Source organism: Leuresthes tenuis, unplaced genomic scaffold (assembly GCF_036924035.1).
Source record: "Leuresthes tenuis unplaced genomic scaffold, fLeuTen1.0.hap1 SCAF_22, whole genome shotgun sequence".
Taxonomy (NCBI): Eukaryota; Metazoa; Chordata; class Actinopteri; order Atheriniformes; family Atherinopsidae; genus Leuresthes; species Leuresthes tenuis.
This window is the reverse complement of record NW_027325376.1, coordinates 14,589,400-14,616,107: the sequence shown is the minus strand read 5'-3', so window position 1 is coordinate 14,616,107 and position 26,708 is coordinate 14,589,400. Positions and strand designations below refer to the sequence as shown.

Sequence of the window (26,708 nt, the reverse complement as noted above, 5' to 3'; positions counted from 1 at the left end):
TTTTAAAAAGGTTCCAGGTTTTATTTGGATTAAAAGGTCCGGGTGTTTGGTTATACATCCAAATATCATCACAAAGACACCACGTATCATCATCATCATAGTCATTAAACTGAAACAAAAGCTGTCCAGTGGGTTCAAAACATCATGACTAATGCTTTCTTTTTTGGGCAATTAGCCATCAAATTCATTGTGACGACAGCAGGCTAACTATTAAAATAATATTCCGGCTTGATGCTTTAAAGTGCAACTTCAGATTTTCTCATCGTTTCTCAGGGAACCATGAATAGACTTACATGTGTGTTGCAGTAATTGACGATACAATGTATAGTGTTAAAAGAACTGGACAAGCAGTTGTCATTAACCTGTAATACTGTGCAATTATTACTGTGCAGTTTTGTTTTCTCAGTCCGTGTTTAAGGTTGCTTTTAGAGACACTAAGAGTTACATAAGCAGGTTAATAATTGTCCTCTACGTTAAACAAAATCAACAAGTTTGAATCTGAACATATTGGACCTAAAAGTGTCAACCCCACAGCTAAAATAGTCATTTTCTCGGCGGTTTTAGCTTCAAAAGATCTGAAAATCAGTCATGGCTGAGGTGATGACTGCAAACTTAAGAGAGATAGTTTTAATACACTATATATACTTAAAGATTTCAGCTGATGAGTACGACTCATTAGGAAATACAAGCGAGTGTTTGTCAGATCTAAGAGTGAGAAAACGAAGATTAAATGCAGTTTTTAGACCTGCAACCTGGGCCCAAACTGCTCATTTGGTTGTTGTGACTGCTCCAACAGTAATACCAAGGTGTAAAACTGCCACAGCTCTGTTTAGCTGCAGGAAACCAAAGGCGGGTGAAAGCAGGCATAACACAGTTTCAGTTTTTCAGTGTCACCGTCTTTGATTTGAAGGTTTACCAGAAATCTGATGGTGCAGCAGCTTAATGCCTCATTTTGTGTTAAATATGTATTGAAATGACATTTAATCCCACTTAATCCCACTTTAAGCATAACACATGTCAATACATCCTGGCCACCTTTCATTTATGTGCTTAGTTCCACTTATCGGCTAGTCGTTACTTCCAAAAAGACCAACATTTAAAAAAACCTCAACTTTATTCAGGTGCACCACATGTTTTCCTTCTTAAGAGTGAAAACAGGGCTGAAAACGGCTGGAAAAAGGGTGGTGTCGTGCTTTTATTTTGATGGAAGCTCACACTGATCAGCTTCTTTTTTTTTTTTTGTTTAGATAAAAAGATGAAACCTGCCTATGTGCACTTTATGTAAAATTATCTGGTATAAAAACCTACTTTTCTAATTAATTAAAATGGCAGGCATGTGCACCTCACAGTACCATAAAGGTAAAAAAATGTTGACATCCGATGTCAACGACACTAAAACCGTCCCAGCTCTCCATCTGAAAAATATCCGTGCACGGCTTTCAGACCACAGACCACTGAAAACATTAAGAAAAACACGCCTCGAACAGGCTGCACATAAAAACATAACACAAACGGATTTCCTGTCTGATTTCAGGTTTAAACAACATCCTTGCAGCTCATACTCACCTCTATCAGATATCCAGCAGCTGCTTAGCATAAAGCTCAATATTATTCACTTCTTTCCACTTTCTCTAATCTGGCTCAAGCTGACAGCAATGTCTCATAGTTCACTATGTTCAAAGTAAAACGATCAATTTAAAGCCAATTAGTCCTCTTCTGCTGCAAGCCGGCCTAATTGTGCATTCACAGACGTATAAGAATCAAATAAGCATACGGAAACAGGGAAAAAAAAAAGAAAAAAAGGTAAAAGTGAACTGAAGTTGGCTCTTTGAGAAAAAGTTGTCCAACCTGGATGTTGTCCTTACAACGTTAAAATCAATTCGAACCGATTTTCACGAGAGATCAAAGAGTTTCAGTCCACTGACTCATAAAAAGAAAGATGCCACGTCCAGGCCAGAAGGGAAGAGCTGACACCTGGAGGAAAAGTAACAATTCAGTGCCTGTTGTTAAACCAGAGCAAGTTCTTCCAGGTCCAATCAAATCTGAACAAGCCGAGTTTAATCCTTTTAAAAATGTCTGGAAATGAAAAAGCTCAGTCTCAAAAATAATGGACTGGATTCATGCACGTGTCCACGTGTGCACAGGCACTTCAGTTAAAAACAGCACACAGGTTACCTCCTCCGACCTGATTAGAGTGGCTCTAAGTTTTCCCATCGGCTGCGGCGGGATTCCCTCGTCAGAGAAATGAAATGTAGTTTTTAGGCACGATCCCACGTTTCCCTCCCATGACACCAAAGATCCACTGGTCATCTACAGACTCCACCTGTGTGAGGATGTCGCCGACCTGGCCAGGAAGACACGGAGAAAGCACATTTGTGAGTCAACAAACTGAAACATGGAGCCGTTTCGTTGCACCCCGATGACCAACTTGACAGCGAGGCCTGAAATTTCATCGTCTAATTTCGCATACAAAGACAAAAATATCCAGTCATCGCCGCGCACCTTTAGTGTGAGCTCATCCTCGCTCTCCGCTGTGAAGTCAAACAGAGCCTTGGCCGCTCCTTTAACCACCGACTGCTGGCCTGTGATCGACTGAGCTGGAAACAATCAGAAGAAAAACGTCACTGTTGGAGCGCAGCAGGCACACAGCAGAGAACATTCTAACAGATGTAGAGGGTGGAGGTGTGTTTGGTTATTTCACTGGACACCCCCTCTTTGGCTTCCTGGGGTCCACACTTTAAAATGTTGTGTGTTTGCGGTGTACCCTGGTAGGGCTGTGTGAAGGCTGCAGGGAAAAGGCCCTCTCTCCCCTCCAGTTTTCCTCTCTTCCACTCTGCATCGACGTGCTCCATCACTTGGATCAGCGCCCCCTTGTGAAAGGAAAGGTCCTCTGCAGTCTGACCAGGGAAGTCAAACGTAGCCATGACCAACTCCTCTGCCTGCTCTCACACACACACACACACACACACACACACACACACATACACAGCATAAGCTCTTCAATAATAAAGAAACATTAACAGACAAATCAATGGCTAATATCAAACAGGCTGGTTACTTTAAGAATTTCAAATGAAGGAGATCTGCAACAGCAGCAGTGCTGTCAAACACCTGTGCTCAAGAAGAAAACCACACACGCACGCACACACACTAACCTCTGAGTCTGAGCCTGGAGAAGTTTTTAGCACTGCTGAGGAAAACATGAAAAGAAAAAAGTGTTAGACTCATATCTAGAGATGAAAAAATTATCTATAGCTTTAAAAAACACCGAAGAAGTTATAAACCGGTTTAAAAAAAAAAAAAAAAAAAAAAAAAACTAATTAAGACACTAAATGTTGGTCAAAAGACGTGTGGAAGTACAATTTCAAACGCTACTACGCCAAAATACTATGCAGAATCATTACAGTCTGTAATCTGAGGCCTTGTTCATATCTGGAGAAAAGCTTTTAGCTCCTCCACCTGGTTGTCTGTGTGGTTACTGTGTGCTCTGACCTCTGACCTCAGAGGGAACCAGGGAGTCCCAACTGCAGCATAGCAGAGGAACACAAGCATAAAGAGGATAAACTGCAGAAATCCAATCATTAGAAACAAAGTTGAGTTTTTTCCTGCAGGTTTTGGGCAGAATCTTGACAACAAATTTGACGAGAGTCAGACTTAAAGAGTGAAACTGTAAGCGCATCTGATCTGAAGGCCTGTTCATATTACACCAACACACTGTTATAAAGTTCAACTTTGTGCCATGCTTGTTAGTAGCACACAAATGAATTCTGCTTAAATGCTAAAACAAACTGATTGTTACAGCGAGCTACATTTACCCACAAAGTTTCATTCAAAACTAAAACTTAAAGGATTTAAAGCAATGCTGCGTGTAGAATCTATCTATTAACATCTTCAGATTATTCTTCAAAAACACCATCCGAGGTTAGACAACAAGGCAACATGTTCATTTCTGAAGCCTTTTTGAGACACTGAAAGAAAGACACACTTTAGAACTTAATGGTGACTGTAAGGGAAATTAAAGCCTTAATATGCCCTTCCTCTGAAAAAACTGCCTCTTACTGACTTAACTGATCCAAGTGAACAAAATGCCAGGAAGGGCCAAAAGGCGCAGAACTGACATGCAAATGTATTTGAGCTGTGTTTTCAGCAAGCTACTAAATCAGCTGTTCACTCAAATACATGAAAAGGAGCAACATGTGTATCTGAGGTGAGCTACACGTACAAAGAAGGAGTGAAGCAGACCAGACGGCGTCCTTCAGCTCACCTGGACTCGGTGTCACCGCTGCATCTTTGGACACCTGTTTGGCCGTTTCCCCTGGCGACGTCGCCGGCTGTGGGAGGGGTTCCACCACCTCTGTGAAGCTCAGGGGGAACACTCCGATTCGCCCGTGGATCCGGCCCCGCCCCCACTCTTCCCCGATAAGCTCCTGCAGGGCGATGACGTCACCCTGGGAGAATGTCAACTCGTCATCCTCCTCTCCCTCGTAGTCGAACTTGGCGATACAGCGAGGACCACTGTGGTGGCAGAGATATGAAGACATATGTCCACAACGAGGACACACGCTCTGTTGGAGTTACTGTGTAAGGGTTTAGCTGGAGTTCATCATGCCGTGCGTTTTTTGCTTGCGTCTGACCTGACAGGAGGAGGGTCTGGCTGCCCTTTCTGTTCAGCAGGCTGCTCAGGCAGAATGGACTAAAGCAAAACAAAGCAGGCATCAAAAGACACTTTAATATGTACAGTTGAAGATACCGACCACATGTCAAACTGTGTGTTTCACTTGTATTCATTGTGTTGTTGTAAACCTGATCAACGGTTCATTGTCAACGGGAAATGTCAATGAGAGATGATTTCAGACTGAAACTGGAAACTTTTGGCTTCCTAAAAAACTCATTTAACAATTTGGAGCAAAACCTGGGAATCTGACTGGCTGAGATCCTCCAACGCAGGTTTTGATTGGCTGTCGTGATCTTGGACAGGCTCTGGTTGGGTGTCCCGGTTCAGGAGACACTGCGATGGGTTGATGAGAGGCGTGATGGCGGTTTGGTCCTTAACTTCAACCGAGTGAGGCTCGGAGGGAGCAGGGCTCGCATCGTCCAGAACAATCAGGACTTCCTGCTTCTGAGAAACAACGTGAAACGTAATTGTGAAAAATATCTAGTTTGTGTTTCCACATACATGTGGGTGTATGTACTGTACCATGTAGCTGCTGTAGAGTGGGTGTCCAGGTTTGGGGCGGGGGGGCAGAGGTGGACCTTTTTTGGCTACCTTCTGTGCCTGCATCTGACTGGCCGATACAGAGGACGGCGCTGCAGTGATCACAGGTGAGACAGAAGAGGTGGGAGTGGCTTTGGAGGGAGGAGCAACCTGGTTCACTGAGGCTGTTGAGTTGACGGCCGGAGGTGGTGGTCTTCCAGGGATGGATTTGATTGGTGGAGGACGGAGGGGAAGGAGCTTTACACTTGATGGGCTGCAGAAAAAACAATGAAACTATGAGTCAGGACTTGGTTTTTGACATAAAACAAAAGGTTCCTCAGCGTCAGCTGCCTTGACAAACCTAACCTCCTATTAGAGATACCGAGGACCGCAACAGCGATTATGATCTTTTTCTGTTAACTTGGGCTTTCCTCTCGAGAATTTGTTAGCACAAAAAGCGATAACAAGGGGCTTCTTCTGTACAACATACACAGACCGCCTGACACTTCATTCAAAGGTCAGCCTGTATGAATGGAGAAGTCTGAAAAATGTTAAGATCGTTACAGAAAAAAATGCCGAGTTAATATCTGCATACATAAAACACAAACAGATCATTATGGTCAAATTTGGATCACCAGCAAATAGCATGGTTCCCATGGTAACAAAGCACACAACCCTGGCGTCACAGTCAGATTCAACAGGTTTGAATGGGTTGTATGTTCCCTTCAACTGGTAATGGACATTTAAAGACTGAGTTCTGGTTAAAACGGGCAGATTTTTAATTGAAAACTAGAACCTTTTGCCGATCAAATATTTAACAGAATAAATGCTGAAAATCTATCAATGAATCGACACTCTACTGTGGTTAAATTTGTCGAGTAGAATGCCTAAATTGGGTCAAACATCTAGTGTTGTTGACTTTTAAGATAACAGTTAAATTACAGATTTTCTGTCAGTTCTTTGAAAATCGAATGTTTTTTTTTTTTTTACAATGTTCCACAACTGCCTGACGACATTTAAATGTCATTCAATGTCATTCAAATGTCAGTAGACTAGAGAGCACTTGTTAATCCTAAGAAAATAAAGACCCATCACATGCTGGATTTCTATTTAATCAACACTTTTTGCTCATATTGATCAGACAGTTCATCCACTTTCTCCATCATGGCTCTTAGCCTTACCGTGGAGGCAGAGGAGGGTCTGAAGAGTTTGGGTTTGCAGTGCCGGTAGCTTCTGGTTTAGTCTGGACCACAGGGCCTTTCCTTGTGGCTGGGGCTGGAGCTGGAGTTGGTGGTTTGACCGGGGCCGGTCCTGGGGGTTTGTTGGATGTAGAGGTGGCGGCGGATGTCGGTTTGCCCAGGGCTGAATTTGGATCTGGAGCCGTCTGCAAGACCGCAATGGGTTTATGGGCCAGATTTGGAGCTGAAAGCGAGAGCAGATGCCACAATACATCACTCATTAAACATATTCAGATTCAAATCAAACTACTGATTTAAAGTGAACCAGCAACAACAACCTTAATGTGTAAATTCTTTGAAAGAAAAGTGCAACAAATGCAACAAACAGCCTGAAAAATACTTCCACTGGAGACAAAAGTAATAAACCTGAAAGAGTCAAACACAAAAGAATGAACATTGTGCTGCTTTTGTGGACTTCTATCCTTCATAAAAAAAAAAAACATCACTTTTCTTTTTTCTTTGTAAGTCAATGTTACAAAGTTTTGACAAAGGAGTATGTTCCAACTCACCGACCTTGGTAACACTCCTCATGTGGTGACTGAAATAGCTTCAGCTGACTTATGTTTGTTATTGTGTGTCATTTAGTCTCTGCTTAGGTAGTAGCACCCTCTATTGGCCCTAAACGTGCTGTTACTAAACGCATGTTCAGACACCTGTAGATCAACAACAGTTCTTGTGTTCCTGTGTCAAAACAGATAAATACTCATTCCATTTCACAACTGAGTGTCACGAATGGCAGCATTTCAGACTGTGAAACATCTGTACCGCAAGAAAAACACAAAATAAATACACTTAACTAGCTATTGGCTTATCCAAGCTCATGTTGCAGCTGATAAATAAGTCTGGTTGAAGACAGCGCAACCTTAGGAGTGCACAGCTAACAATACCCACAGATACACTCGTATGCATAAGCACGACAACAGTGGGGGCTTGTTTCTTCTCACACAATAAGAGCATTTTTCTCTGACAAGGTTTGGATTGCATAACACAACCCTCTCTTTGTGCCGCACACTCACATGCAAACACACAGCACATCAAATCTGTCCACATGTTTGCATATTTCTGCCACATAACAAATGAGCTAGATTTGTGTCTCTAAGCTCTCAAACGCACTATTGTGCTGCAGCTGATCCAGCTCAGTGTTCACAGTCACACACACACACACACACACACACACACACGACAGCCTTACCGCTGGCTCTGTGAGGGGAAGTCAGTGCTGCTGGTTTGGTCGGGATGCCGGGACGAATATTTCCTCCCTTCACTGGAAGTACATCAAAAAATCACAAGAAAGACTTGGTTAGATTAGGAAAAATGATGCAGTGCACTTCAGAAATGGTTATTTGGCTGCATTTATACTGCAGCTGGACAGTCAAAGTGCTTTACCCTGCAAGCCACATTCATCCATTTACACACACTCATTCAACACTTCTTAATAAAGTACAGGCTACACGATGCTTTGTGTTTCAAACACACGCTCACACATCCATAAACACAGGAAAAGTGGGGTTCAGTGCCATGCCCAACAACATGTCAGCATGTGGACTCTATAAGCCGGCGTCTGAGCTGCCAACATCCTGATTTTCAGACGACTGCACCTTCTCCTGAGCTACAGCCGGCCAGAAACATGTCGATTTAAGATGTCAGTTTCAAAGGATCAAAATGTAACCGTTAGTCCAATAAACATGTGATTCCACAGCCATGGATATATAGCCAAGATCAAAGAACGATGGTTCAATGCGGCCACGATTAGAGTCACTGGACAAATTTCAGATAGAGCCCAAAAGATTCAAATCAACCTTTTTATGCCCACTTTCAAAGGCTCAGTTATAACAGACTTTTTCCAGGCAAGACATTTTTCCTAAATATAGCCTGGAAAGGAGCAGGAGCAGGTCACTAGATATGATAAAGACACGGCATCAGCAAGGCCTGAGACGACTTTCTTCGTATTGAGAGGCAGAAAGGAAGAGTCGCTTCCTCGACCGATTGGAGTTCCCTTCCATCCAGTGTAAGCTGTCGTCTGGTCTGAGATGACAACAACTCTCTGTCCACAGCAGTGAGGAGGCATCAGAAACTGCTGATGTCACTGCAAATCCCAGCAAGGTTCAACCGCGAAGAACATCTCCAACGTCAGCTCTAAAGCGGGATGGATTTCATGTCTCAAGTGATGCTTCAGTACACACTGAAGTGCCTTCACATTCCCCCCACTTGTTGTGTATAGAGCTTGGAGGGGGAGCGAAAGGGCAAAAATACTGCACATCTGAGTCATTGGGAGTGGTTTGAACCTGTGTGTGTGTCAAAGGAAAAGCCTACAGGGTGAAACCGAGGACACTTTTATTACACCTCTGACAACACTGGAATACTGTTTGGAAGGTGTCACCTCAGCCTTTTTGAAACAGCTTGAAAACCCAGAAACACTAGCTAACATCAAGCTTCTGAGTATACTTAACCAGCATCCAGTCCCTCATCAAATCCCTCAGAAAGTCTTGGTAATTTACACAGTTTTCTATATTAGTATTTATTTATTGGCCTCAGTTGGGAAGAAAACATGTGTGCACTCTAAATTCAAATCAAAATGACAAAAACTTACTGACATAGAGAAACAAGATGTGTCAGGACGCTGTTTAGACTCATAAGGTGAGCTCAGAAAGACCAATGAAGAATTTCACAGAGCAAAGGTCTGTCATTTATGGCCACAGGCGCTTTATTAGAGTAAAAAACACTGTCACTACACGTTAAACAGAGGTTATAACTAAACAAAACTTGTGAATCAGTCTAAACCGAGATCAATGGCTAATCCGAAATCTTATCAGCAGACGTTACACATCCAGGTTATCTGCCAGATAAGCAGTGGAAGCAGCAAGCAGCACACTTCCCTCATGTAAACATTTGTGGAAAGAGCCGACCTTCTGCACACACGTGCTGACAGAGGGCCAGCAGTGTATCAGCCAAGATAAACCTTCATGTTTTAAAGGGCCATAAACAGGCTGTACAGATGCTAAAGCACTATGAGATCAATTAAGTCCGTTTCGGTGTTTCCCTCCTCCAACACACCTGATTCACATGAATGGCTCCATATCAGGCTGCTGCAGAGCTTGATGACGAACTGATCATTTCAATCAGGTGTGGTGGAGGAGGGAAACAGTAGAAACATGCAGGGCAGTGGGTCCCGAGGACCAGAGTTCAAAAACACTGAATTAAGTGCTTAATATCTTCTAAACTTAAAACACGACTTATTCAAATGGCCTATTTCATTCAACCAGCCCACCAACATTTAGATCACCATTGCTGGTTTTATAGAAAAACAAATGCAAGTGTAAGCATTTGAGAAAGTAAAACAAATCACTCGATATATGCTGGTTCATCTAGACTCACAGTCCTGTAAGTTCAAAGGTCAGAATGTCTGTCTGTCATTCTTCTTACCGAATCAGGTAAAGCTAATGTGCAAACCAGTCTTCAGATTAAAAGGCAGTAAGTCGTCAATTTCCTGCCACAACTCGTACATAAATAGCACATCTGTGGGCAGTGGAGGAAGAATGGAAAAGAGGGATTACAGATGGAAAATTGCATTGTAAAGCTGTGTTTAGCTCGATGTATGCAGTGTGATTAAACTGCATCTTGTTCACAGTGAAACTCTCAGTTAGTTTATTAGAAAGTTCCCCATCCAAGGACTGGTCTATTATTTTAAAGCTGGCCTGCAGGCCTGCATGGAAATGTTGGAACAGCAACATAAACAGTACCAGACCAAGACCCAAACCTGTCCAGAAAATATGGTCTCACACTTAGTGGAAGGGTATTTAAAACTTACAGGCTTTGTCATGGCGTCAATCTTATTTTGGACCAAAAGTAAATAGCTTAGAGCTGCCTGCAGAGATCAGCAGGGAGTAAGTTCTGCTGAATGTACTTTGACCAGAATACCACTCACCAGTTTGTGCTGCAGTGTTCTGAGTAGGTTCACTTCCAGTCTGAACATCAGTGTGTGCTCCACTTCTAACATGAACTGTGCTCTTATCCGGCTGTGGAGCTATATTAGCCCTGGGGGCGACTGGAGGCCTGGGTGGGGGTCTGGGGTTTGGTGGGGAAGGAGTGCCACTGAGCGAGGGGGACAGTTTGGGTGGAGGAGGCCTTGGGGCCGGGACAGGAGCAGGGGTACTAGATGAGACGGCCTCTATAACAGACTGCGGTTTTGGAGTTATGGAGGGTTTTTCCGTGGTTTTTCCAGGTTGGAGTTCTAAACTTGGAGCAGATTTTGTGGTACCAGAAGCTGATGGTTCTGAAGCCAGTTTAAGTTTAGGGTCTATTTCTGCAGATGAGGTTTCAGTTGTTTCAGCATTACTTGGTTCTGTTGGTGCTGCTGTCAAACCTCCTTCTTCCCAGAATACCTTGCTGGATGGTTTGGGACCAGGTGGAAAGTTTTTGGGCTTTGGAGCAATAACAGGAGGGACGGACTTGGCTGGTTGTCCCTGGAGACGAGGGCGTGGTCGAGGCTCGGGTCTCTCTGAAACAACAAACCCCTCAACAGCCTCACTTTGTCTGTTACCATCTCCACAGCTCCCCTCGCCCACCTGCTGCTGCTGTTCAAAAGCTTGTATCCTTGCTTTTAGAGTCGCCATGTCCTCCTCGTCTTCTTCCTCGCTCTCTGATTGGCTAAGCTCGCTGCTGTCGCTGCGGTGATCAGGGAAACCCCAGTCGTCTGAACTGAAGGCCTGTAGCAGCTCCTGAAGATACTTCCCTGGGCTCCTTTCTTGGCTGGTGTTGTCACTATTTGCACGGTTGGCTAATGTGGCCAAACCATCCTCCCGCAGTTTCACCAAAGTCTGAACTTTAACCTCGTTTCCGATTTGCTGGACACCGACCTTGGAGCGAGGACGTGGCGTGGGACGCTCCAATGGGACGTTTGAGGAGGTGGTAGGAAGAGATGCCGCATCAGCAGCAGATAGACGCTGATCCCACTGGTTGGTTTGAGCACCAGAGGCTGAGGTCAAAGGTGAACACAGGTCAGTGAAGAGGTCGCAGCATTGGGTGTTCGTGGAGATGTGTGCGACCGTCTCAGGATGTGTGTCTGGCACCAAACATTCAGCGTCAAGGGAGGTGAGCACTGATTGGCTGGCAATGATGTCATCAACATTAGAAGACTTCGGAGGGTTTGGGTGAGGTGGCCGTGGTGGTCTCACTGGTCTTCTAACTGCAGTTACACACAGACTCACAGTTTATTTACCACACATGCAAAACAATGCAAAAACCAAGAACAATATTATCAGCTTCCTCTCACCTTGCGACTCGTGAGGATCAAGGACAGGTCCTGGGTCCGTCTGAGTGGCGATGGTTGTTTTTGAAACAGGACGTGAGGCGGATGAGGAAGAAGAGCAGGAAGAAGGGAGGAGAACCCGCTCCTGTGTCTTCTCTCTGATTACCTCCTCGTAGGAAGGAGGAGGCTGATGAAGACAAAAAGAGAAATGAGATACAACTTAACAAGTTCCAGCTTTGGTGACCAAACAGCAAAAAAAACCCTAACAACATCTGCTCACCGGACCTAGAGGCCATGTCTGTTCTATCATCAAACATCTTTTATTTACATTTCTTATCAACAAATCACCAATCTCTGGGCAGAAAATCACCACATTTGACAAAGAACACCTCACCTGTATGGATGGAGGGATTGTGGGTCCCCAGATCTGTGCAGCAGGAGGAGGAGGAGGTGGGAATCCTCCGGCAGCTCCAGGAAACCAGGATGCGGAGGCCAGCGGCTCTGCTGATAGGATGGTGATCTCTGGGCGCCTAGCAACAACAGGAAGTCATGAAGAGAAAAGTCAAGACACAACTACAGCAGAGCCTGACTTGAAATGGATCATTTTTTTTTAACCATTTCAATGACTTGTTTGACCTGCAGTAGAGAAGCAACGATCAATGACTAATGAAAACCTTTGATGGGAAACGGTTCCCATTTACGTGTTAGTAAAAACACGGTGGGTAAAAAAATAAAAATCACAGCTGACTCTCATCAAGAGCGGCAGGAGTCGGTTAGAGATTCAAAAATATGTGAACGAGCTCAGCGATTAATCTATTTACATAACCGAAATGCAGAAATTCCTCACACAAGGTTTGTTTACTGCGCACACAAAAGGTCACGCTCGTTTGTTGAGGAAAAGGTCTGACTTTCTTATCTTTGCCTTGAAAAACAGAAGTGCGTCAACATAAAACTCCACAGAATTCAAAGTGTGCAGACCGCTGTGCACCGGCTTCACCACATACAACAGATGTGTTTATGCGAGTCAGCCGGCGGCCGTTTTACCTCCTGTCTCGCTCTCTGTCCCGGTCTCTTTCTCTTTCTCTGTCTCTGTCTCTGGACGTCTCTGAGAGAGAAGTTGACCTGGAAGAGGCTGGAAAAAGACATGAAAAACAGTACAAAGTTAAAGATATGTCACATCTGTAAAAGTCCAGCTGTAAGCAGTAAAACACAGCGAACACAGATATAAATACAGATGCATTTGAGTTCATTTCTGACACATCTGTAGTATTAAAGGCACATTTAGTCTAATTTAGTCTAAAATAATCAATAAAGCAACATGCTACCTCCAAACCAAATAAATAAGGATGGGTCGCTCTTCCAGTTCTTAGTGTAAATAAATGCAATCTGCACATTTTACCAAAGTAAAAGTTTTATGGTGTTTTAATATCAAAATAGACGTTTTTCCACAGAGCTGGTGTCATAACTTGATCATTCAGAACCACACAGCTGTATTTCAAACAAGACACCTCTGCTTTTTATTGCACTGTAATCATAAAGCTTTAAGAGAAGTAGGTGTTAGTCAAAGACCTACACTGAACATCCTCAACTTTCCAGACACAGATACATGTGAAAACATAGATTAAAACACGTGTTCCTGTCTTTAAAGCCACATCAGGGGAATCTAGGTGGCAAAACAATGAAGAATGAAAGTGGGTAAGCTGCAAAGTGTGCTGGCAGTCCAGTTTGGGAAGTTTTCCTCTTTGTTGCCATGCTGGATTTTATTACCACACAAAAGGTCAAAATGCATATTTTCCCCCATTCTTAAAGCCACACTTTTCCAGGCCACATTTCAAATGGACTTCAGATTTGTACAACACTCTAAAACCAGTCCGCATCTTTAAATTTCTTAAGCATTTCTTCTTTTTTTTTTCTTGAAGAACAAGCACATGGAAAAGAGAAAGGAGTCAGAATGAACACATTCACTCATTAAGAGTTTGTGGGTGAATACTCACTTCTCTTGATGGCAGCTCTGATAGATGAGAGAGGACCCTGACTGAAGAGAGAGGAGAAGGGAAACCATGAGTCACTTTATTTCACCTCGCTTGCTGCCATCTCCCCCCCGATCAAGATCAAGTCGGAACATTCAGAGTAAAATCAAGCGCAGGATCAGATGACTGAGTTTAGTCTTTAGTTCCCATGAGTTTAAGTGGCTGAATTTCTTTCCAGGCAGCCAAATGCGAAAGTGGAGACCAAATGTGATCGCAAGCTCAGCTAAATCCAATTGGACAACCGTTCCTCACATTGTGAGAGGCCACATCAGAGTCGGCCTGATCGTTTATTTCCACAGCTTTCTGCTCTAAAAACATTGTTATATTTGTCATAAATTGCTCAAGTTCATCTGGAAGGGGTGGGTCTCAAACAACAAGTTTGTTTTTAACATGTCAATCAAACTCCACACACACTATTAAGTTCTGGAGCTGCGGCAACGTTAACAGTCTGCGGCGCCATAAAATGCTCATACTTATCCATTTACACAAATGTGTTGATGGAGAAGGATGTTTGAGCTTCTGCCTTGGGGAAACAAGTGTGTAAATGACACTCAGTCCTTGCCGAATTAGTCTTTTACGCACAGATTTACCATTTGTGCTTTTATATTTCACAACAGTCACAAGTGTGCATGATTTAAGTCACGTTGTCCACCTTTGCAACCGCAAAGATGATCGAGTACTCCTCTGTCTTATCTGAAGCAGATGCATTCAGATGAGGGCAACGAGGAGCTGGAACATAACGCCTGGTTGCTGAGCACCTAAAAGCACAAACAGAACTTTTGGCTTTGTTGCATCCCAAACGGCTAACATCTGAAGCCGTTTCAAGATCTTCGACACGACTTCAATCGCTGTGTCTAAAGCTAAACTCATATGTGCCGCTTTTATTTCCTGTCAAAGGCTGCGTTTCCACCGTTAATCTTCAGGGTAAAAGAACTTGGAAAATTCCCTATTTCCCCCATAACTGGGATCAAAGTTATCGAAGTGACAGATTTCACCTCTGACCAACCCGACCTGTCAAAATGATTATCGGTGTAGATCTATCAGTGTAATCCTAAGAGTCTGAATAAGGGAAGGTGGTGAGAACCAAGAAGAAGTCCAGTTGCTCTTATTCAAGCTCTTATGATTGTCAAAATGATAAAAGGTATATTTCATTAGCTCCAGGATCAGAGGAAAGCCAAAGCTCTTCCCGTTTGAATGGAAGATAGATGTTGGTATGAAGCTTAGGAATCAACAGAGTCAGACTCACCCAGCCGACAGGAGGACGACAGATGTCTCTGTATCTCTTTGTTTCAATGTATTCTTATAATTCCCTTTCAGACTGTGCCTCCAACTCACTCTTTCTCTCTCTGTTGCTAACTATGAACAGACGCAAATGACTCACCCCAGACGCTGCCCAAACTTACACATGTCCGAACTCACTGTTTTCCTTTCAGCACTGGTGAAAAAAAACGGTTTTCCATCTCTTTGTGCTTTTGAAAAAGATAAAAAAATAAATAAAAGCCTTTGTGAAACGTAAGTAAAAGTGAAGATCACAATGAGTGGTGATTTTTGGGACTTAGGGTAAAGAAAAGCTGAGCTGGAGTGAATGGTGTCCCTCTTTTGCCACTGGACTTTTTCTGTGTTGGGCAACCGTTGTCAAAGCTTTCCCTTTTGCTCCATGACATCACTTTCGGGTGTGTGCGTGACTGATGGCACAGCAGCTCAGCCCAACACTGATGGCACAGCAGCTCAGCCCAACACTGATGGCACAGCAGCTCAGCCCAACACTGATGGCACAGCAGCTCAGCCCAACACTGATGGCACAGCAGCTCAGCCCAACACTGATGGCACAGGACAAGTGAACAATTTCTTGCCAGTATGCTAAAACTAGCTAAAGTTTAGAAAAGTTAGGAGAGTGGACATTCAAAGTTGCTTGGACGGCATTTTGTCCGCAGCCACAACAGTAACATCTGCTGCTGCCGTTTCCTTGGACAAAGCTGCATGTGTGAGCTTTGGAAAGCAACAACAAACCTTCAATCATGGCCTCCAAAAGAGATGGTAGTTGTGTTATCTCAGGCAGCATGAACAACTGTGTCAAGCTAAAGTTACTTTAGTTACAAACTAGAATTCCCAAGAAGAAGTCCCTGAATGAGTCAATCAAATCACTGACTGAAACATGTCTGATGCTGCAACACCGTGGACTTTGAGACTTTGAAAAAAAAGAAAAAAGAAAGAAGCTTTGCATACTCTCAATCCTGATTTCTGACACAAGTACCTGTCTGACAAAAGAAACGCACAGGCGTCCACACAGGTGTTCATGCATTCCCCAATCTCATAATCTGTGTGTGTTCAGACTAATGTGGAGAAGCTCCATTTCATACCATTGTTGGTTGGACTAATATCTTTATACGCGGTTTTAAAGTCTGACTGCACTTTGTTTGTTTTTGGGTTTGTACCCTTTGTCATGTAAATATGTTTTTCGTAATGTGGGGACAGTTTGAGGAGGTGGTGTAGAACAACCACAGTGCTATGTGCAGTTTGTAAATGGTAAATGGACTGTACTTGTATAGCGCTTTTCTAGTCTAGCTGACCGCTCAAAGCGCTTCTAACACTACATGCCACACTCACCCATTCACACACACTCCTCCAGCACGTCTTAGTCTATGCATAACCCCGTACTGCCCAAGGACGCTTCGACATGTGGCCTGGGGAAGCCAGAGTCGAACCACCAACCTTCCTCGTGAGCTACAGCCGCCCTGACACTGTCAGACACTTGTAAAAAGACTTGAAACACAAAGCAGCAGCATAACAAACCTGTTGTCCCACCGAAACAGAACCATAGGATAATGGCACATATATTAGGTCATTTTCCCCACTTGGCTGTATGCAGCTTGTGAACCCCTGTGATAATGAAATTTAAGCCACTTGGACCCATCCAAGACTCACGTGAGCTCGAGGCAGAGTGAGGTGCACCGCTGGTATGTGAAGTTATTAAATGCATGCGCACGAAAGTGCACAGTCAGCGTCTGACGCCCTCACGATGTGGAACGTTTGAAGTGTTACGTCATCATTAAATCATCACAAAGGTTGCTGGTATGCTACTGCACTGAAAGCCATCTATGTTTTGTGATCAGTATCAAACACACTGAAGATGAAGAGCTGAAAGAAATGACTGTGGTTAGGTTAAAGTCTCCAATAATAGTGTGAGACCAAATTAACATGTTAATAAAATGTTGTGTGGCAAAGGGAGAGCTAAAAAGATTTCCAAATGATTCACAATAAGATTTGACTCTCACGTTCCCACCTTTTAAAGATAAATACACTTGAGAAAAAAAGGGCTTTGTTTCCTCTCTATAAAACACACACACAGACACACACACTGTCTATAAACCCAGTGACTTCAACAGTTAGTTGCCATGCCAACCAGCCAACAGACAAAATACTTTAAGGAGTGTGTAAGAACCAGAGACCAAAGGGGTGAAAAGCAGTCTGCAAGTCAGAGAGGAAAGAGGAAAAAAAAATCCCCCTGAGCAGGATTAAAACAGCAGAAAACAGCTCCAGTTAAAACTTTATGAAAATGTCTTCCCTCAGGTAGAAACAGTTTTTTGGTTTTTTTTGGTGACAGCATCAAATCAATCACTCAACAACCCCAAAACCAGTAATAATTTCACGAGAAGCTGAGATCAAAGAGACAAGGCCTTTGAACATTAAACACGTCTCTTTGGCCAAGATGGTGGACGACATGTGGGGAAGATTAGATGCACATTCACAGGAAGCATTCCTCATCTTTAACAGTGTGTCGGGAGAATCAAAGAAGGAGCCAAATCTACCTGAGACGATGCTCCGGCTTACGTCTGTCGGGGCGACCTGGGAAGAGACAGAAAGGGATGTTGCCATTAAAAACTGAACAGTTTTTCAGCTATTCCCTGAAACATGCTGAGCTTAGCTTCTTATTTCAGTCTGTGCCATCACACAGATTATAAAACCAGAAGAAGGCCGTGATGTTGAACAAAAGGAATTCAGGCTAGAGAAGTTAATTACTTTTCTGAGCAAGAGCTCTACATTTACATCTAAGCATGGGACAAACCCACAGATAAACACAACATGATTCTATCAACAATTTTATTCTTTTAACTTATACAGGCTGCTGGTCTGTCAGGAAGGAGTAAACACATTAAGATTTACACTAAGCAGCACAGCAAAATACAAGGCTCAGCAAAAAAAAACTGTTGTGAACACCATTTCCTGTTTGACACATTAACAACCAGCAAATTAAAGCAACGTGAATGATAGCATATGATCGTTAATTGGCGATTTCCCAGCCACAAGGGAACAACAAAGTCGCATTGACAAGCGTACATGATTTACAACTGCCACAAAAAAAAGAGAAACATAGAAGAACATGATGTTAAGCAAATGTTACGGTGACGGGTGAGATATGGCGGAGAAACACGGACTCACACTGGATCTGATGAACTGAAATGAGCTCTCCAGTTAGATTTCAATGTGACCAAGCATTTGCAAATTGAAGGAACACGGGCAGCTGGACTCATCAACCAAAACTGAGCAAGATGTTGTCGACTTGCAACTCAGAGGGAAGAGAATGGTGAAATTTGTGGAATCTTTCATAGCTAAGGATCAATGGAGAACCCCAGGTTTCACCAGCTTTCTAAGACCATGGAGCTGTGGTATAAGCTTCCTTACAGCTTCATCTTACAGCCAACCTAAAGCCCAGGTAAAGGACTTGTAATGAGGACCCATTACTATTGCAATAAGTACAACTGTCTTCAGTTTTGAATGTACTAAATATACGGGATTTCAGATTGATCTGACTGTAATTAGGGATGGAAAACGTAACCCTTTGTAATTGTAATTTGAGGACGCAAGACACTGAAATGCATATTCAGACGCATCAAATTGATGATGAAGATGAATTGTAACTTAATTGTGAAGCCAGGAAAGATTCACAGTTCTAATGTTCCCAACCAATCGCCTTCAAGCAACGTCCCATTCTAAAAAAGACCAACTTAGCCCCATCAGTATTAAAATCATGGTAACCTCCATGCTCTGAGCGTGCTTCCTCTTCTTTGTTTTCTGGCAGGTTACTGTCGTCATGAGCTCATGTGAACTTCTATTCTCATTAGTCATTAATCTGCTCTCTGCTCAGTTTTTGTCTTTTTTTCTTTTTTCTTTCCACCACTCTTTTCTGTAACGTCAAAAATCTATTAAAGAAACACTGATGGAATAATAATCATTTTCAGATTTTCTTATATAAAATCAAGGGGTTACAATGTGTCTGAACAAAGTATTGGAAACACTGATAAGGTTATGCTACAAAAGATGAGATATAACTTTCAACTTCATGAGAAAATCTCACGTTAGCGTAAACGAAAAGTAGCATTCAACTCTTACTAAAGATGCTAAGTCATGATGCGAAAAAAGCATCGATTTCATGTTGATTTTGGCAAAGTGATGAAATGTATCTTTTTTCAGTTTTGTGATTTGAAGTATTTCATATTTGCGGCTGAAAAGCACACAAAGAAATTAGCATCACATGCAGAAAGCACTTCATAACCACCAAAGGAAGAGGATGTCACAATCCCCTGCTTGTTGTTTAACAGCCAGATGATCTCCAAAATGAGCTTTAAGCAAGATAAAATAGAGGGATTTTTTTTTTTTCCCAAATCAACCAAGAATTTATCGTTAACACCTCCTCCTCTAAACCTCCTGCAGTAACAGCTTCACGCTTAAAGAAATAGCAAATACAATGAGGTAGAAAAGAGAAAATGCTGACTTGGACTTGTGCCTTGTAAATGAGAATTTTTCCATTTCCTACCTCCTTTCCTCTGCTTTTCTTCAAAGCTCAAACTGATAACCAGGTCAGTCTGACTTTGCTTTGGAATCCAGAAGAACTAAATGTTGATGCGTCAGAAACATTATCTGCCACTGCTTCTTTCCATCTTTTTCCTTCTTCTTTCCCTGCTAATCCAAAACTTGAGAATGAATCTCCTCACTGTTCTGTCCCCTTCTTTTTTTTCCCCCTCTACCTTCTCTGTCTCTGAAACCAAACAGGACCGCCCATCTGTTCTGGCTCGCTCCCTGATTGGCAGAGAGCTTCCAGGAAGCGAGGCCGGGGTTGGCTGCTGAGGGATTCTGCTGGAGTCATCAGAGTTTTAACACTTCCAGATGTTTGTCTAAGCTTTGTGCTGAGGCTGCGTTCGCAAGCGCAGACGCACACCACGGCAAATGTTACTCACGGTTTGTCATCTGTTGGGGTTCTTGTTTGGCAAAAGAAGGTCAGAGGTCACGAGGTGGACAGTGGATATGAAAAGGGTCTTTAAGGACACTGAAACAAGGAAGCCTATAGTTCCTTAAAAGCTGCAATTGTCAACTCAATTATCACTTTAATGGATAAACTGACAATATGTTCAAAGTAGCACATTTTAACTGATTAATAGTGTGCAGTTTAACCATATTCAGTCAGGTTGGATGAAGACACAGATTGTCTTCTGAGATTAAACATCCATTCATCTATTTTCTACGCCTGTTTAATGCAATTCAGGGATGCGGGAGGGGTGGAGTCCATCCCAGCTGCCATTGGACAAGAGGTGGGATACACCCTCGGCAAGTTTCTTGTGGAAAAACAAGTCGCATTTTATAAACTATAATCAGAATAAAAAGCTAAATGAGAACAAAAGACCAAGTTAACAATAAATCATACCGAGGCAATACAATTAAAGCATTCTCATGTGGACATCTCATGTTTCCCCATTTTGATTGGTTTATTTTTGTTGTTGTGAAGCTCTGGAGTCCCTGACCACTGAGCCTTTTAAGTATTTATTACCAAGCTGCAAGTTATCCGTCAAAAAGGAAAGAAAAAGCATATAATAACAAACGGTAGTTGTTTCATACTGACATTTAACACACCATAACATCACTGAAAGCAGTATTGTGCGGGGCAGGATCTGTGGTTTCACTGGAACATGCAAATATCCCATAATTTCCCCTTTATCCCTGAATGCTAACGTGTCCCATCGATTCAGTGATTTCGGTACGTTGCCGCTGTTTCATTTCTGCCAAGAAAGTAATCTCCATCGTTCACGATGTGCAAATATAGCTAAAGCAGCTGAGAAATAACTTCAGTCATACCTTCTGTATCCATATGCTAGTTACCCATGTGCTAGTTACATTACCGTGAACATCTGTCTCAAGAATTAAATTAGTTGTTTAAAAGAAAACTTTGCAGGCTCCACGTCTGTCCGTCGCTTGTTTTAGACCGATAGTTTGAACCCTTTCATTGAACTTACAGTAACATAATCGGGTCACCTCCAGTGATTATTTTCGCGGGCAGAAAAGCAACGTTTTACCTTTGATGTCTCCTGCTGCTTGTGGTGCTCACATGATCAGGCGCACACAAGGCTTTTGCTTGTATTATAATCTCCTCTATGTACTTTTTTTTGGGATCCAACTTGAACATGAAGCCTTCACGCCTTAAAATAATTACTGGACTTGAGGTCAATTCTGAACAGAAAAAAAACAAATCAAATTATTCGGGACGGATATGTACTAAAAAACATTCTCATACTGGAAAAACTGATATCCGTAGCTTTGATGAAGCAGAGCAGACGCTCGAGCTTGTTCACGGCGGTGAATTAACTCCAGAGAGCCGCATGCACGCACACACACACACACACACACTGTATTTGCTCTTCAGTCTGTCAGCTAAAGGCAGCGCTCTGTGGATCAATAACTCTTCCTTTTGTGGAACAAAACACTCTTTTTAGTTAGAAAAAAAAACAACCGTGACAGATGTGACCAAAATCTTCAGAAGTGAGAGACCTCGGCTCAACATAACTGCACATCTGAGTGTCATTGCACAACAGCAGCAGACTGAGACCGAGTGACAAATGCTCGCAGATGTGCGCATTACTGTGATCAAACGCCTCTGTGAGTCGAATAGAGCATCGGGTGACAAATCGATGAGGGAATTAGGACAAGGGAAAAAAATATGGTTAACAATTCATTTTTGTGATGTCCAAACAAGTTTGCTTTAAATCACAACAGGGCCGTTAATCAAGACGCCCCAAGCTGTTACGTTGGGCGGTACCTCGTCTGTCAAGGCCAATTTTATTGGATACTTGGGAAACAAAGCTCACTGAAATGGAATCTTTTCATTTGTGAGCTCTAATGTGCACATTAAAAGTTCACAGACAAAGATCAGAGCATAAAACACTATCATTTTATTTTTTATTTTTTTAAATGCAGCTAATATTGACCGTCATTGTTCAAGACGACGATGCAAGTGGCAGCTTGTAACCTCAGAACCGGCGAAATCAAAACCGGGCTTTGCTCTGTAAAAGGTGGTTAAAGAGGTAAGAGAAGAAGGGCAGCAACTGTCATTTCTTAAAGTCAAATGTAGCACTATATCACTGGATAAACATTTGTTTCTTCTTCTTCAAAAAAAAAGACTGAAAAATAGTCAATAATTCCCTCATTGCTGCAGGTCTAAAATGAAACTGCCACACCTTTGTGTTCCAGTGTTTCTGAAGCCACAACGACTTCAACACACAGAGATATCTCTTCTCTGCTGGTAGCGTCACACTAGTTTTAGGCGTCCTATTCTTGAGTCTGTGCCACATCTAAGTTGCCACAGATCTTGATCAACAAATTCGGATTTAATGTTTTGAATCCAGACCTTCTGGGTTTTACCTCATAAATAAATTAGGCGTGTCCCATTTTGTTCAGTTTTCCAGTGTTTTTCTCATTAGGCCACTCTCACACAAGGTCAAAGGTGCTCAGTTTTCCCCAAGGAAACTTAGGCCACAGATTAAACAGCTCACCCTCGGGTTCTTGGCTCTTATTGCACAGCACCTCTCTGTCAGATCACCTTCCATTCAAATGCAAAACACCTGGGTTTTTTTTCTCTGCGATTTCCTCTTTCAAAAACCACCTGGAAACAAAACCAGGACCCCTTTCAGACAGCTGTGTGTGTGTGTAATTTTATCACATCCTTGAGAAATACATGATTTAAAATAGTTTTTTTTTTCTTAGAGGTGTAGCTACTAAAGTATTTTTTTGAAAAAGACAAAAAGAAAAAGCCAGAGAGAAAAAAACAAACATTTTTGGACATTCTAGTCTGTTAAAATTTTGAAAACTCCATGTAGACGAGTCCTGGTCGGTGATGTCTACAGAGATGTATATCATCTGACACACTTCTTTGATGTAAACGTGCTTTTAAGCCCAATGGTAACTTGTACGAGGACATCCCTTTCAGACTCGTACCACCTGATAAGATGCTGTTATTTTCAGAAAGATGTGACCATGACTTTTGAAAGTTGCCAAACAAAGTTGGAACTTCAACAATCGACAGAAATGGCCTTTAATAAGACCAAAATCCCTAAACTTTGACTCCAGCTCCATCCTCTCCAACATAACCTGCAAGCTGGCCAAACAATATGGCTAAATCTGCGGTGGTAGAGGAATCCTTACACTGCATATGCTAGCACTGTCTGAACTAAGATGAAAATGGAAAACTCCTGTAGGTTTGTGATGTGCTCGCCTCTCCTTTCAGAGCCATTGAAGGTTTAACTGTAGCAGAGCATCAGTCCTGATATTACATCCTGGAAACCCAAAACTAGCCTCCTCGTATGGTTTAATAACTAATAAATAGGGTCACATGCTCCGTTTTGAAGTTTTACAATTGAATATTTATTGAGTTAATCATTTAGAGAGCAATAAGGTTTGATGAAGAAACAAACAAGCCTGTTAATTCAAATGCCATAAAAATTAAAGGACGTTTATATAGAAGAAATTGAAAAAATTTGGTTTAAACGTGTATGACCAGAAATAAACTTCATGGAAAATAAATAAACTCACTGACGTTTTCCCCAATACAATATATCAGACATAGTAGCACACGCTCTACTTTCCTGTTGTTGTTTTTACCTCTTTGATGTTCCTCTTCACTCAGGACAACTACTTCCTCTACTGAATTACAGCCATAGCATCTAGCCTACACAAACACAAATGGCAACACTACAAGTTCCTTTGTTTGAACAAGTCGTGGCTTCGCAATGACTTGCGATTAACTGGAAACATAGCTACAGCGCCCCTGAAACCTGGAATAACTTGCAGAGCAATCTGAGGCCTACCTCATTTTTATCCCGGGGGCAATTTAGGCTTAAATATCATTGCACTCGCAGTTTTTCTTGTTTCAGTTTATGCATTTGCTCTCAAATTTGAACTGCTCAAATCATTCTTAATTTGTTTTTCATTAATCTACGTTTTTTTTTTTTTTAAATTTGTCATCGTCCTTCCTTTGTTTCCCATTTGTTTGTCTCTGTTTTTTGTTCATTTCTACTCTGCTGCATCGTAAGTGAGGCCTCCGTGCCTCAATGTGATCAGTTGCCAGAGAGTGAAAATCTGTTTTTGTTACAGAAATTGCCTGAACGGCCTCTAAATCTATCAATAAACCGTACACATATCTAATATATAGTTTTCGACAGAAAGGTTCTCAAATATTAGACATCTTAAAAAAAAAAACAGCAACTCACCTGAATGCTGTGATATTCTAAGAACTTTGCAAATCAGCCACAAAGAGGAAAAACTGTTTTATGCAACATAAAATTGGTGGGTTTTCAGCAATATTATCTTTTAAAACTGTGTTCAGAGGCACCCGCCCTAGCCACAGGGCAGAACTTAAGGCATCATTCTTAAGGGTTTCCTCATAATTACACACCAGTCTCACTCATTCAACTACGAAGAATAACCTTTAAAAGTCAAGATATGTTAAAGTATAACTTGGATTTCCCTGAATGAGACAAAGAAGGGGACTTGTCCATTAAACTACTGGCTGGAGGTCTTGGCACAGGCCTCCACCAGTACATGAATGTCTCAGAGTGTGGTTTACGCATGCGTGTGCGAACTTTGACCAAAATAGTGATATGCTTACATGTTGGTTTAAGAATTTATGGCTTGGGGTTTCAACGGTCCCAACCCACACTCATACCATATGGTTTGCTGATAGTTATAATCTGCCTATGAGTCCTTGTATGTTAAAAGTAAGCGGTTTATTTAAAACAGACTTTTAGCTTTAATACAGATACAGTGGATTTTCATTGTTGATTTATCAGTCAAACAATTCTCTTGACTCATAGCTGATCAGACATTTGGTTGATAAAATGTCCAAGAGTTTAAAGAAACACCAAGGTGAAGAGGTTAAAGAGCTAAAGAAAGGCTAAAGTAGAGAAAAGTATGGACAGACAATGTGCATCAGCAAACCATTTCAGCTCTAAACATAAAAAAGTTTCACCAAACTTGACTCTCTAGTATTTCTAAGTTACTGATAACTGAACCCAAAATGCACAGAAGAGACACCTTTATCAGTATTGTGAGATCTTTTACAGGAACGCTTCAAATACCACAGAAAAGGGGCATCCTGAAGCAGTACATAAGATCCCCCACCGTGGCTAAAAAGCACCCATAACAAACTGTTGCATATCCCAACAGAATACCAAATAAACATAGCGTATTATTTCTGAGCGCTTGTTTCAGTTTTAAGTTTATAATTCCAGTCTAGTCAAGACAGTTTGCATGTGACAACTTATTTTCTCCACTGAATTCAACTTATTGAATGGACAGCAGGTGCAATCGGTAAAAATCAAATTAGCATTTTCTTGCTCTTTTACCTCCGGAGCTGTTCGGCTGTCGTCGGACCACTTGTTCCCGAGTGTCTCTCCTCATGTTTTCCTCCTCTTCCTCGGACCGTGCCTCGGCCATTTCTCTGTCCTCTTTCTTTCCCTCGCTATCCCGTCTTATCGTCTCCTGCGTGCCAGGGGAAAATGGAGCTGGGTCAGAACAGAGACAGCGGCAACATTATTCCTCCTCCTCCTCCTGTTTCCCCGTCGTCACTGACATCCACCACAACAACAACAACAATTTAGGAGCTTAAGTTCACCCAAACAAAGTCAACTTTTCAGGCCGGAAATGACTCACGGGGTTTGTCAAAGTCTTTGCTTTTGTGTTCAAAAGTTGTCGAAGCGTAAAGCGGTTTAAAAGCAGCAGCTACTTCCACACAAACTGCCGTAGCGTTCGTACTCGGGTGACTTTCTCCAAGCTTCCCTGTTTCCCCCCCTGTCGCGAGCTCACGATACAGCCTCACTCTCCGGCTCAGTGACGTCACCAACTGAAAAAAGGGACGAGCAAGTAAAAAAAAAAAAACCCAGGAAAAATGTATATATTTTTGGCTTTTTAAACAATAATTTGAACAAACGTTTTGAAAATGGTGAAGGAAGTGTGCAACATAGAACAGGTAAGTTATAATAGCAAAAAAGAACACCCGGACACATGCAAAATAATGCAAAACTATTGGGATACAGAAAAAGATACAAATAACAACAAGCGTCAAGAAACAGGACACAAAAGAACTACCTAGAAACGCTGAAAGATTAAAGACCCACAATGAAAATAGAAAAGAACCACACAAATTAACACAGTAATGTAAAATCACTGCAAAACTACTTTAAATACACACTATCACCAAAGATACAGAACACGAAGGCCCAAAACAATTCAAGGACGCTTCAAAGGGTACCACTTTTAAAGTGGACACACAATAACCACAAACGAGGACAAAACAACCATAGCAACTCAAAATGGCTACATTTCAACAAACCCACACACATAACAAGCACAAATACGCAATACAATTTCAAACAAACTCAAAATAATTACAAAAGTAGAAGCAAGCACTATGAAACTGCAATGCTGCTACCAAGATACACACACACAAACACATTGAAGAAGACTAAAAAGGACACAAAACACCTTGAACAAAGACACTAGGGACAACTTAAATGACTAATAATGAGAATTTCACCTTCAAGAGATCTAAAACAGCTACAGGGACACAAAACAACTACATATTGACAAAATTGGCATTCACAGGCTTTAGCGCCCTGCTACTAGCTGGGCTAGAAATGCAAATATACATCATAACCACATTAAAAGATGCCAAAGAT

The 26,708-nt window shown here is 42.1% G+C and overlaps 1 protein-coding gene across 2 annotated transcripts; it reads right to left on the bottom strand.

The window, feature by feature from the left end:
• Positions 1-26,708, bottom strand: LOC140281446 (uncharacterized). 2 transcript variants are annotated; one of them, XM_072375877.1, is made up of 19 exons: positions 26,567-26,704; positions 25,684-25,873; positions 25,377-25,535; positions 17,520-17,556; positions 13,675-13,715; positions 12,725-12,812; positions 12,075-12,210; positions 11,705-11,867; positions 10,358-11,617; positions 7,625-7,696; positions 6,376-6,616; positions 5,198-5,468; positions 4,913-5,119; positions 4,635-4,693; positions 4,265-4,515; positions 3,156-3,190; positions 2,765-2,939; positions 2,503-2,597; positions 1-2,344 (listed from the first exon to the last, which is right to left on the bottom strand). In XM_072375877.1, the coding sequence occupies exons 3-19, from the start codon at positions 25,465-25,467 to the stop codon at positions 2,237-2,239; spliced, it is 3,330 nt and encodes a 1,109-aa protein (XP_072231978.1). In that variant the 5' UTR covers positions 25,468-25,535; positions 25,684-25,873; positions 26,567-26,704; the 3' UTR covers positions 1-2,236. The 2 variants fall into 2 exon arrangements, with proteins under 2 accessions (XP_072231978.1, XP_072231979.1); XM_072375878.1 differs by lacking the exons at positions 1-2,344; positions 2,503-2,597; positions 2,765-2,939; positions 3,156-3,190 and adding an exon at positions 3,391-3,524 and having other exon boundaries at positions 25,377-25,873; positions 26,567-26,708.